The following is a 12247-nucleotide window of genomic DNA, read 5'->3' as shown; positions in this document are numbered from 1 at the left end:
CACTCGTGCTTGCGAAACGTCAAGAAGAAATTCTATTGTGCGACGGCCTAAAAACCCATTAGTTTCAACTATTGATAGCATGAAGTTGGAAAAGACTTCTAATGATCTTGCAGTTACGCATGTTTAGCCCAGATCCATGCCATTCTGGTTGAGAAAGTTGACGCGCGTTTCGAATAAAAATTACTGTTTATCTCCGGCGTCTTCCCGTTTTCCGATAAATCGTTGGTTCGAATATCTTCCTGTTGTTGTTGTTGGGTTGCGCGCACTTAATAACTGTTTCCTGAATAGTCATTAGTTCATTTTAATGTCAATGAATTGGCAACAATCTCCAAGCAAAGCCACTTAATACGATCTAATGGTCAGATAATTTCCATTATTAGATCAAACCCAGTCAATGTCGGGGTTTCCTTTCTGATTCTTGCGACATTTGTTTTGCGTTTCAAAGCGTTTAGTGTAGTTTTGCCGAGAAAAATTGTCTCATTTAAGTAGCAACTCTTGAATGATGTAATCGGAACCGGCATTCGGCATTAAAACCAAAAAATGTTTGCTTCCATACTTAGCAGGCGGGCTAAGGTGCTAATTAAGTCAAAACAAACTAGGAAATCATGATGGGTTAATTGAGGAACCGTGCGTAATGGATTTTTCGGCCAATTCCGCGACTTTTCGCACAGTTTGCATCTGAAAGACGCACTTGTCGACTGCTCATTTACTGAATATCCTTTGTTTCACATGTTCCAGGCCTTCTCCTTCTGATTGTACTACTGATCACAACGGCCTGGGGAATTGGTTCACTGATTTTCACTCCATTGCAGATGTTGCTTAGAATCAGATTGGAAATGAGCCCTGGTGCGTACATACTGATCGCTCGGTCTGAGGAAAAACCCCGATTTGAATTCGGTGTTTCAGGGCTTCCGCCTTACGATTGGTGGGTTCAGCCGCCCGATGAGGTTTTGCTCAAAGTCCACCTGTTCAACATCACGAACTCCGAAAGGTTTCTCAATGGCAGCGACGAGAAAATAGCCGTGCAGGAAATTGGCCCTATTGTTTACCGGTTAGTCTGTTAGTCTACACAGGTGTTTAATAGTTGTGAAAACGTGCACTTTGCAGGGAAAAACTGAGGCATTTCAACGTCAAGTCCAATGCCAACAGTACGCTTTCCTATAGAGCGAACAGGACTGCCATATTCCTGCCCGAAATGAACACGATCAACTTGACCGATTTCATCGTGGTTCCTAATCTAGCAGTTCTGGTAACTACATGCACAAAATGTTGGGTGTCGAACATATCGATAGTTTATGGGTTTTGCAGCTAATTCCTGCTTATTTTCACGATGCTTCGATGTTCGTTAAATGGGGCGTAAACGTTTTGTTGAAGTCCTTCAATGGCCAGCCACTGGTGCGAATGAGCATTCAGGATTACTTGTGGAACGCGACTGATCCGATTTTGGACGCTGCGGAGAAACTAGCGCCAACTTTAGTACCAATGAAAAATGTGGGCCTGCTAAGCACTGTAAGTGGTCGATACTGGCGCAAACCATCAACTAATGCTTCAATTTCTGCCAGATCTATCAAGACTTTGAAAACGACGTGACAGTATTCACCGGGCCGAAGCATGGAAATGCCAAGTTCTTCACCATTGATAAGTACGATGGATCAGGCTATTTGCCTCATTACGCAAGTCCCGCCTGTCAACAACGGTTCAGAAATGCTTCAGAGGGAATTGGCTATCCTCAGATGCTCACTAAGGATACGAACTTAACCTACTGGCGGCGATCCATTTGCAAATTGGCCGATATTCGATTTACTAGTAAGCATTTACTATTAAGCGCATTTGTTGCTGTTGTAATCCGTGTACTTTAGCCCGTGTCCCATGCATCCGTTTGTACGATGATACGATGGTACGAAAGTGTTTCTATTGGTTGGAGATCTGTCAATTCGTACGACGACGGACGAACCGAGGACGAATTGACAGATCTCCAACCAATAGAAACACTTTCGTACCATCGTATCATCGTACAAACGGATGCATGGGACACGGGGGGCTTTTTGCGTCATGCACAATTTTCACTTGTTAAGGGGAAGACAGCAAGTATGGCATACAAGGGTATCGCTTCCAGTTGGTTCCATGGGCGTACAGTCGAACCCAATGGGAAGGGAACCCGGACTGTTTTGCAGGCACACCTGCTTTACCCAATGGGGTGGCAGACATCTCATCGTGTTATTGGGGTAAGTGGTTCCACCCCCCAACTGACCAGTCGTCAACAGTCGCTGTTTTAGGGTTTCCTATGGCTGTCAGTTTTCCCCATTTTCTCTTTGCCGATGCCAGCGCCAGTGCAGCGATTGAAGGCCTCAGCCCCAATGAGGAGGACCATGGTTCCTTTGTCCTGATAGAGCCAGTAAGAATAAACTTGATATTTTCGGTTCGATTTTAGTGAGACTGTGTAGGTGACTGGGGTTCCGTTGGAAGGGAAAGCCAGGTCGCAGATCAACCTGGTGATGAAGCCTTTGACTGGGTTCCCAGACAACATCCAGAGATTTAGCAATTCTGTCCTGCCTCTGGCCTGGATGGAATACGTAAGATGGTGGTTGAAGGCTGGTTGGTGGCTTGGGCTTAATTCTGTTTCGATTTCAGCACCAGGTGGGCGTTCCCACCTACATCCAACTACTAGTGTACTTAGCTGCGGTTGTGGTTCCATCCACTCAGCTCGCCATCTCACTCATTTCGCTCAGTTTGGGCATTTTGTGTGGCTATTTCTTGATCAACGGCCTGTTTCCGCGTTCCCCGTTTACAGCCCAGGGGTTGAAGCGTGAAGATCAGGCCCTAATTTGAGTGGAACCCGGCTATGGATGGCACTTTCCACATTTTTTTCAAGCAAAAGGGGTTGAAAATATCAGTTGTAACTGAACAGTGATACGTTGTGATTTTGTTAATGACTAGTTATTTATTGATTGTTGAGAGTGTTCTGAATTTTGAAGCGCAAAAACATTTTGAATAAATTGTAACGAACATATTACTTGAGTTTGGTTCCTCTGAATCATAGTGAATAGTCTGTTCTGTGAATGTTCAAGAAAATAGCGAGCTAATCAATATCAGAAACATAACTTTGGAAGTTTTTAAGGCACATAACAATGATACGAAAAGTAGCAACAAAAAAATAAGCCGTTTAATTAGATTTAGGCACTACAAAAGGTCAAACAATCGCACTTAGTACTAAGTCAGTCTTTCGAAATAATTTACAAAACACACTTCAAATGTAATTAACATCGCGGAAGTTTCCAAATTTACAGTAAACGTTTCAGGTGCTTCTTTGATTAATATAATCAAAGAAAGGAAAGCCATTTCATTAGCAAGCAAGTGCAAATGCATGGCTTTTAGGAAAGGCTATAAAAATATCACAGAATGTAACAATGAGTCCCATCGGATCGTTGCACGATTCAGGCTCTGATAGTGATCGGCCTCCTCATGCTGTTGACGCGAGATCGGCTCTTCTGATGCTTTTTGAACACTAGCAGAATGAAGGTAAAGGTCACCATGGTGGCCAACAAACATCCGTACTTCAGCCCCAACTCCAAGTTTCGGATGGTGAACGTTATTTGGTAAATCAGCTCGACCACTGACGCCGGCAGTTGTTTCTCGTCAATGCCCTGCACAGAACAAAAGAGCGCCATCAGACCAACTGCAGAATGGCAACTGGATGTGGAACACTTACGTAATCCACCCAAACCATCGGCAAGATCAGACCGTCAGGGTAGTCGTTCAACACTGAGAGTCCGAAACTTTTCTTCACCTGCACGTTGATCTGTATCTTCAGTTTGCCTCTAATCAGCATGCCGAATTTGGGGTGAACATCCAGAAAAGTGTCGTTGATCACTGGGTTCGGGTTCAGCCCTGTCATTGCGTCGATTAGACGGGGCTCAGCCCCATAGAGATGGGGGTGCGAGTAGAACAGAGGGGCGCCTGAAATGAAACATACATGTTGTTGAATAATCCAATAGAATGAGTTTTCAAACTTACCATACAGGCAGGAAGTGGCATTGAACAATCCTTTGGGTGGGCATGAGTCGCTATTTTGGCCGCAATAGCACTGATTGTCCGCGTTTTCCGCTGCATCAAATACGTCCAGAGGAACTTTGTACCTGAAATAGCCAATTACAGAGGTTTTCAATGCTGAAGCCTTCATCAACCATCAATGTTAAGTACCTATAAACTGGCACTTTATCCAGAAGCCGTTCCTCCCCAGCGAATCGCATCGGAAGCTTGCGACACATCTGCGGAATAAACACGTCCAGGTCCTTTCTGGCCCGAACAAGGTCTTGACGATAGATCAAACCGTCGGAGCCCTGAAGATTATTGCAGCTCTCCGAGCCCCACATTTCGTAGTGAGTTTGGCCGTTGAATTTCTCCACTTGGCCCAGTTTGTTGATGTCGTGCGCCCCAGTGTTCAATGTGAACACATCCGGTCGGATGCCTTTCTTCCAAACCAAAATCCCTGCAAAAAGAGTAAATGAGGTCCGCCAATCACTACGTCTCTGAAGTGGCTCTTACCAAAGTTCTCAAAAACTGGTTTATCCTCGTACTTCAAGTAACTCTTGGCGAGTTCGTAGAGACGATCGTCGTATCCGATAATGAAATTGTGGGCGGTTTGGGCAGTGAAGGCGCTCTCGGACAGAGCGTTGATGATCCCTTGGTAACCGAGCCTCATGATGAAGTTGAACTGCTGGACGATGGCAGCGCCAGCCAATAGAGGCACGTTGGGGACGATCACCACATCGTCCTTGGACCCTTTGGAGAGCTCAGGGCTGAATCTGCAAAATTGGGAAGGTTGGAAAAAGCCCCCCACACTGTGCAGGCAAAACGCCTACCGATAACTCCTCTTCTCCTGGTACGATACGGTGCCGTCCACTTTGCTGAACCGCACATTGACCCGCTCCATTTCCTCAAAGTACACGTAGGGGCCCAGCTCTTCAACGTGCAACTTCTTCGCCCTGCCCATCTCGAAGTCCTCCACGTTCGTGTAGTTGAAGATGTAGATTTTGACTGGCGGGTGAACTGGCGGCTTTTTCCACATTTCGTAAGTTGGCGCGTCCTCCGACAGAACCATCATCGACTCGATGCGTTTCTGGAACATGTTGGTGAACCACATGGTGACTGTTCCCATTGCGCTGAACGTGAAAAGCAGCATCAGACCGGTCAGGACTAGAAAACAATGATACTTTTTTATTAAAAAGTTCTTTCCCGAAAGGTTTTTCTAGCTCTCCATTCGTAAGGGATCAGACAAACAGTAAAAAATCTTGAAAATTTGCTGTGCGAATTTTACTTGTAAACGTAAGTCAAAGAATGAAACTTTTCCGCCCGCACAGCACATAATATTCGGAAAACGCATAAAAATACCTGTTCTTTATCGTCATGGACTGACTGCTATTTACTAGGCCCGCCTAAGTCAAATGAAGACGCCAATATATATTCGTCTCTCTCACCACCGTTGCATTCGACAACTAGCTTGTCCATGGCAATAAAATAGCAGGCACGCTCCCCCATAACGGTGTTGACTAACTGGCCATTTCAAATAACATCTGATTGAGCGACAAAATTTAAATCACATCATTTAAGAAACGTTCAAACAGATTTATCCAATTTGTGTTAACAAGCTGATAAAGTTGTTTAGAGCCAGATTGGGATGTTGTCATTTGTCAACAATCTTTAAAAATAACCGAATCACCCTAGAAAGTACCCGATAGATTGGCGATAACCTTTCAAATGAGGGGTCGCCGCAATCTGGACATGTTCGGATTTCTCCCGTTACTGACGCATTCTAATCAATCATAGATCTGGTGATCTTGCACATGACGTAGATCCATCTTTTAAGTTTTCGTCTTCACTTACCCCGAGGCCACTTTACAAACAGATCCTGGATCAGACATACTTTTTCGCCCAAGAAACTAAACATTTTGACCAAAGCGAAGCAACAAACAAAGTCATATTTCCAATCGTGTGATCGCAATTGTAAGATGGCACAAATCCATAAATTGCATGAATTTCAAAGGCAAATGAATTGTTAATTGAAATAATTGCGTCTGGTTAGCTAATTTGCCAATAAACGTTTAAAAATTCCTTGACCCCTCATGGCACTTTATTAATAAACCCGTATGGTGTGATTTTGAAAACTGGCCAATCGCTGATAACTTTGGGAAAAAAGTAAAAATGAAAATTTATTAGCTCCTTATCAAAATGACCGCCCACTTAAGTGGCTTGATCCTGACCTATCCGCCTGAACCGCCCGATTTTATTGGCGTTTCCCATTTGAAAAGACGATGATTTTGTAAGAAAACTTCTGCAATTTTCTCACTTTTCAAAAATTGATTTCTCCATATTCTCAATATAAGCGCTTAATTTACTAAAATCAGCTTAGTATATGGCTGTAGCAAGTTGTCTAGACTGGGGAGGTTATCGCTTATCTGCTTCTGAGGTTGCACGATACCATTCAGGGTTCAGAAAAGCTCTTATCTTCATCATTTTAGTCGCTAAAGGTTTTTTCCAGCCACTTTAAGAATATAAACTTACGCAAATATTACTCTTTTCGATTGTTTAAAATTTCGCATTAGAAAGTAAACAAAAACTTAGTAGGTACGAAAAAATTAAAATAGAACCCAAATTTTCCAGAGGTTCTTGAATTTTTTCTAAACGATTACTTCATATAATTGAAAAAACGTTCAATTTCAGCTCACCTATAACTCTTCGGGTGTTCATCTGATAGCCAAAGAAGGCGGTTTTTTGCGGCACAACGTCATTGTTAATTTTTTCGAAAAACTCCCTCGTAATGGCGGGCGCTTTCACAAAAATCTGACTACAGTTTTTCTCCAAATCGGACAGGTTTGAGTGCCTGCGGGGCGCGAAACTGCGCTCAAGAGAATCGTCCAGCATCGCAAGAAGAAATCGAACAACAATCGAACACGCTAGATTTCGAATGAATGAAACAGCTTCCAAGTTATATGCAATATATGGTTGTTATAAGTCTGATTTTTTATCTGCTAAGACACAAATACGACGGTCTTATCGGCGTTTCTTTGACGAAACCATCGCCTGGTTAAGATGTAATCATCGACGTCTAAGCGCGCTGATTGAGTAGGTTTGCTTCAGATTTAATCGGCTGACTTTCCAGAACCATTGAATGGCTTGTGAGTGGTCCTATGAATCAACCGAGTAAACCTGGTTATTAATATGGATTCGATTTTTTCCAATCAGTTGCAATGAGTTTATCAAAACGTAAATAATTCGTTACTTTCAGTGACCGTATAGGATTGTTTACAGAAAGTCTGTAAAAAAACTCGATGGTTTAGAGAGGTGATTAGGAATCTGCGTGCTTTTCCATCATGATTCGCAAGCGTTGTTGTTCATTGGTGCGGATTGCAGCTTCGTTGGTGTAATATGATTCATGTTATTTGGACGAATTGGCGAATGCGCGCAGAGTTGCAACTTATTAGAATTAGCCAACAGCGATTGTTGTAATTGCACAGATAATGTGCACTCGCATGTACTAAAAATACACAACAATCTTATTAATATCTCGGTTATTAAGTAATTTATAGGGGCCATTAAATTTAATTTCCATTTTATCGCTAATAATGTTATGTCTTTCTCGACACGTTGGATAACACTGATCAACCATTTCTTCATGTTACATGCAGATTTGCACTTGTTTATTAATGTAAAACATGTAAGATTCATAATAAAATTCTCTGGTAAAACGAACCACTTTCTGGTTACCTTTTTTCATTATTTCCATATTTAGTCTATGCGAAAGGAAAATGGACAAGAGCGTGTTTAGTCGAAAGTGAAGCATGTTTAAGAAGGCTGGCACCAACGATAATCAATCACTTGTCTGGTAGCGGATTTGGATCCCGCTGCTCTCGATAATCAACGATTACTTCATCCATAATTGGAGGCAACAATAAACAAATTGCGGCCTGTTTACTAGTTGCAATTGTGTGAGCCTGCGTAAAATGAAAAACCTCAGTTTCATCAAATTCTAAGTAATTGACCAACAAAACAATTACTTCTGGAGATTAATCGGATGTTTCCTCTTCTGACGCAAAATCCATTGAATCTGTATATGCGCTAATTAAGAATCGAAGGCTTTCTACATGTGTACTAGATTGGAGACATAATAAAGCCATTATCATTAAACGCTTCATTAGCAGCGCTATGTACGCTCTAATTTGAAAAACCACCAGCCTTTATAATTGCCAAATTAACATTAAACAACACAAACAAGTTGCGTTCATTTTCAATTTTTCCGTTTGTTTTGCCGGAGAAAGCTGGCCGTTAATTAACACATGCACACTTTGAAAATTTCCCTTATGAAATAATTAATGTGTTCTTTGGCAAACTGTTTTTCATGGACCTACAAAAATCGAGTTCTAAGCAAATGATTGAAATAATGCTGGAATTATACATTACACTGCCGAAACCTGTTTTGGTTCTGTTTCATAAAGCTTCTTCAGGAATAGAATATTTCAGAATTTCTGAGAAGAGTTAGGTTTTGCGGCCATGCAAAAACCGCAAAGCCTAACTCTTCTCATAAATTCTGAAATATTCTATTCCTGAAGACGCTTCATGAAACAGAACCAAAACAGGTTTCGGCAGTATTATCTTACAACTACAATGTAAAATTCCACGATTTTGAAAAACAAATTATTACAATGTTTACTCAAAGCGGCATACAAATACAATTTTTCTCCAATCTCTAAACGGCCATAAATGGTGCTTACATAATTTTAAATGTATGCCTTATTTTTCGGGCTTCAAATCGGATTTTTGGCGCCGCTTAATTGCAATAATACGCGCCATCCTCTTAGAGACAAGGCTTTTCAGTGATTGCTGCGATTTATCTGCTGTTTTTTGTGGAATCTCCGATTCTATTTACCGCGAAACTGACGCCCCAATTAACGTAATTGGCAATTAATTCGGTCGGCCGATTCACGTCCGTTTCAAAATTTATCAATCCGCGTAAACAAACTCTTTTTTTGGCTGCAACAAAACAACATTTTACGCTATCACGTATGTATTAACGTGTTTGTGGGAAAAGGCGGATTTCGAAAACGGTGTACGAACTCTTCTATGTGGAGGACGAAAGTTCATGGCTGCCTGCACTGTTATCGCTCAACAAACAATAGTTTTTTTGTTAAAATACATCCTATTAAATCTGGGTAAAAATTCGTTGAATTTCAGTTATTTTTCTGCAAAAAACTCCGATACAGGAAAATGTTTATATATCTGGTTAAGAATTTTTTCATCTCAAACAGTTGCGTTGATTGACTGGATGCGAAAATACATGAAAAAATCAGCATGGTAAATGCAGCCCAGCCTCGCCCGTTGGATGCCAAACTCTTGCCTGTACCTTAGACTGTCAAACTGGCGCCTAGCTGTAGCCCCCGTATTGATATGCGAGGATCTTGACAGCTTCGGCCCCGGTGAATGGCGGGCAGTTTGAAAATTTACATTTCGCGTCCTGAAGTATTTTTCCTGTAGAAGCTTATGCAAATAAATTGCAGTTTTCCGAATAGTATTGGTAAGAGAGTTTTTAATTCGCTTTCTAATTTGTCTGCTGCAACACATCCCGAGCTGTATTGATGGTTTCAAATGGCTAGTATCAAGAAAGTTCTCCTAAGTAGCTAATAAAGGCTGGCCCGAACTCCGAAAACTCTTTGTTTGCCAAAATTACTTCCCGGCGCCAACAGGAACTTTTCAAACTGCGCGCCATTCCCGGGAGCCAGAGCTGTCAAGATCCTTCCAAAATATCTGGGCTACCGCTAGATGCGAGTGATGTAAGCCGAAGTAAATAAACCGGATTTCTTCAAAATCAACAAACGCCTGAATTTAACGCTTAACTAAACGGTGCAACCGAACCCCAGAGCCTACGCTTTCTGGTAAGTGTCCCATTTCAGCTGAAAGTGTTCTATACAAAGCAACTACTACATAACCTAACTGTGTGATGTAATGGAGCCCTAATGTTTTCAGATGGCCATTCAAATTGGCTCTTTAATAAAACGGTACACTTTAGTAACGCTTCTCCCTACCTTTGTAGTAAGTACCATTTACGCGGACTGGTCGTATACGCAACAGTGCAAAAGGAGGAACGAAAAGCAGCACAATGAATAGATTGCGCTACATTATTCCTAGGCAATGGTATGCCTTGCCCATACTTTTCACCGGTATCTATCTGGGTCATTTATTGGACGTGTAAGGGCTAGCAAATAATTGAACGTAGTGCTCGAATAATTCGCATTTTGTTTTCAGAAAGGAGACTGAAAGAATGACATTATTCAGAGACAAGTCAGCCCTATATGGACGGGAGCTGCAACCAGGAGAAGCACCCACTTGGCCTTAGAGCAAATGATAGCAGTAGTAGATTTTGTGACTAAATCGTTGCCACCTTCATGTTTATTTAAATCGAACTGTCTACAGCACTGTGTGCTTAACATTTTCCTGTCCCCCACTGTTCAACATCCGCAGCATTTCAAAGGCGTGCTTTTTCGCTTCTTGGGTCCACCCAACTTGGGGCTTTTCGCAGTTGTTTGACGGAAACAAGACACTCCTCCTGCTCCTAGCAGTTTCAAGGCTCCCTTTTTTTGGCTCCTCCACTATCCTGGGCTGCCTGAGACTTTTCCTGATAAAATTGCGGTCTTTCAAAGGACTAGTCTTGAAGCGTATCCTCCGTTCCGACAATGCTCTGGCGAAGCCCACGGGCTTGGCAATTTTCCCAACTTGCAGCTTCGAGCTGGTCGGAAACACATCCGAGTCCCCACAACTGATATAGCTGGGTTCTTCCTCAGCCCGTCCGGGCGCCAGGTTTTTCGCGCTGGAACCCGACCGGGAGCTTTCGCTTCCTGCAGATTTGCATCGTTTCAAGTACGCGTCCGCTTGAACCAACTTGCCTTGCACCGCTCGTTCCATACTCTGTAGCTTGAGTTCCCTTTGCTCCAGCAGGCGCTCCTGCTTCTGCAGCAGCCGCTCTTTTATTAGCAGGGCTGCTTCTCGTTGCTCCAGAGTATCCGGACCCTTTTCCATGAAACAGCGCTGCCGACTCCATTGGCTGGACTGCAGTAAAACCTGCGGATGGCACAGGATTTTGTTGATGCGTCGCTTCACTTGCGAAGGGTCTTTTATCATCGAGGTCAGCAGAGATTTGAAGGTTTCGCTGTAGGGCGTCGCTTCCAGGTCGGCTTCGAACGAGGATTTTGCGAAACCCTTCAAAACGGCCAGCTGGAAAATTACGGCCCCCAGTTGGGACATTTTCACGTCGTTGTTCTCTGGAAGATCCGTGGAGAAGTTGTACAGTTTGACCTGATAGGCCTGGTCGAGAAAAACGGTTTTCAGGTCCAGCGGGCCCATGAAGGCTTTGATGGTTTTGAGGGCAAACGCTGTTTGGTACAGGATTCTGTACAAGAAGGTCTCGTGCAGAGGTTTTTGCAGGTTTTTGGTGAATTTCTGCAGGTTTCCTCCCGGGCAGTGCTCGCGCCGTAGATAGACGGTCTCCTGCTGTTGGACCGGCGGGTAAAATTGCACCAAATGCGGGTTGATGAGGTTCACGCGATTTTCAATTTGCTTTATCAGAGCCTTTCGCGATTTGCCGTTAAGTTTCTCTAAGGAAAGGGCTTGAACTTGGAAAAACTGACCGCTCGGCCGGTGTTTGACTAGGAAAGTCGATGGCCCGTCGGGGCTTTCTTCAACTACCTCGTAGGCTTCGGCCATCTGAAGTGAAACCAAACAAAGGCCGCATTTTCACTAACAAGTCCATTAGATAAAGTTGTGGTCTTACCATGGGACGTGTTGGGTCATGTATAGTCGCCTGGTTAATCACCGGTTGGGGGCGAAATTCCGAGAACCACTCACAAAGCCGTTGTTTGCTTGTTTACTGGCTCTTTAAAGACCGTTCAGAATTCAAATCCACCGGATCTCGACCGCAGGTCGATGGTACCTGGCTGGCGCCCGAGGGCTGTTTCTTAAGAAGGTGGGAGTGAGATCAGGGGCGGATACAGCTTTAAAGTCAGGGGGGGGTTATGTAGAAAAATACAGTCTTCTGTTGTCTATGAAATTAGAAGAATGATCGTCGTTTTGTGCAAGGGTGGCGCAAGATTATTGCAAAATTTCACGTTTTCCGTCCCGTTTTGCATGTTTCTCCGAAGCAAAATGAGCAAGAACGCTCGTTTTTACATCATTCCAGAGATAACTAAATGGCCTTTATTCG

The 12247-nt window shown here is 43.1% G+C and overlaps 3 protein-coding genes and 1 non-coding gene across 7 annotated transcripts in view; 2 read left to right on the top strand and 2 right to left on the bottom strand.

Annotated features, from left to right (window-relative positions):
• LOC109543007 (scavenger receptor class B member 1) overlaps positions 1–3010 on the top strand; it is a 6223-nt gene extending 3213 nt beyond the window's left edge. For 2 of the 3 annotated variants that reach the window (XM_019912511.2, XM_019912512.2), the window contains exons 3-11: positions 739–846; positions 907–1051; positions 1108–1249; positions 1309–1509; positions 1563–1806; positions 2076–2225; positions 2277–2395; positions 2445–2573; positions 2632–3010. In XM_019912511.2, coding sequence (XP_019768070.2) covers positions 739–846; positions 907–1051; positions 1108–1249; positions 1309–1509; positions 1563–1806; positions 2076–2225; positions 2277–2395; positions 2445–2573; positions 2632–2829 — 1436 coding nt within the window. In that variant the 3' untranslated portion in view covers positions 2830–3010. The remainder of the gene's footprint in view (positions 1–738; positions 847–906; positions 1052–1107; positions 1250–1308; positions 1510–1562; positions 1807–2075; positions 2226–2276; positions 2396–2444; positions 2574–2631) is intronic. The other variant, XM_019912513.2, reaches the window with a different exon arrangement.
• A 131-nt stretch (positions 3011–3141) lies between these two features.
• Positions 3142–7010, bottom strand: LOC109543006 (scavenger receptor class B member 1). Of its 2 annotated transcripts, none has more exons than XM_019912509.2 (7): positions 6726–7010; positions 4863–5196; positions 4546–4805; positions 4201–4489; positions 4015–4136; positions 3710–3957; positions 3142–3644 (listed from the first exon to the last, which is right to left on the bottom strand). In XM_019912509.2, the coding sequence occupies exons 1-7, from the start codon at positions 6919–6921 to the stop codon at positions 3435–3437; spliced, it is 1659 nt and encodes a 552-aa protein (XP_019768068.2). In that variant the 5' UTR covers positions 6922–7010; the 3' UTR covers positions 3142–3434. The 2 variants fall into 2 exon arrangements, with proteins under 2 accessions (XP_019768068.2, XP_019768069.2); XM_019912510.2 differs by lacking the exon at positions 6726–7010 and adding an exon at positions 5392–5557.
• Positions 7011–9736: 2726 nt separating this feature from the next.
• On the top strand, positions 9737–10435 carry LOC109543051. The gene is made up of 3 exons (XR_007281292.1): positions 9737–9926; positions 10085–10239; positions 10297–10435. It is a non-coding gene; the product is annotated as an uncharacterized LOC109543051 (transcript).
• LOC109543050 (serine/threonine-protein kinase Nek6-like) lies at positions 10406–12058 on the bottom strand. The gene is made up of 2 exons (XM_019912571.2): positions 11819–12058; positions 10406–11751 (listed from the first exon to the last, which is right to left on the bottom strand). Exons 1-2 carry the CDS (start codon positions 11819–11821, stop codon positions 10459–10461), a joined length of 1296 nt encoding a protein of 431 aa, XP_019768130.2. The 5' UTR covers positions 11822–12058; the 3' UTR covers positions 10406–10458.
• Between the last annotated feature and the right edge of the window lie 189 nt (positions 12059–12247).

This window comes from Dendroctonus ponderosae, unplaced genomic scaffold, assembly GCF_020466585.1.
Source record: "Dendroctonus ponderosae isolate FM_Combo_2020 unplaced genomic scaffold, Dpon_F_20191213v2 Dpon_F_20191213_4, whole genome shotgun sequence".
In the NCBI taxonomy this organism is placed as follows: Eukaryota; Metazoa; Arthropoda; class Insecta; order Coleoptera; family Curculionidae; genus Dendroctonus; species Dendroctonus ponderosae.
Note: the sequence above shows the minus strand (reverse complement) of the source record. Positions and strands in the feature narration are given on the sequence as shown.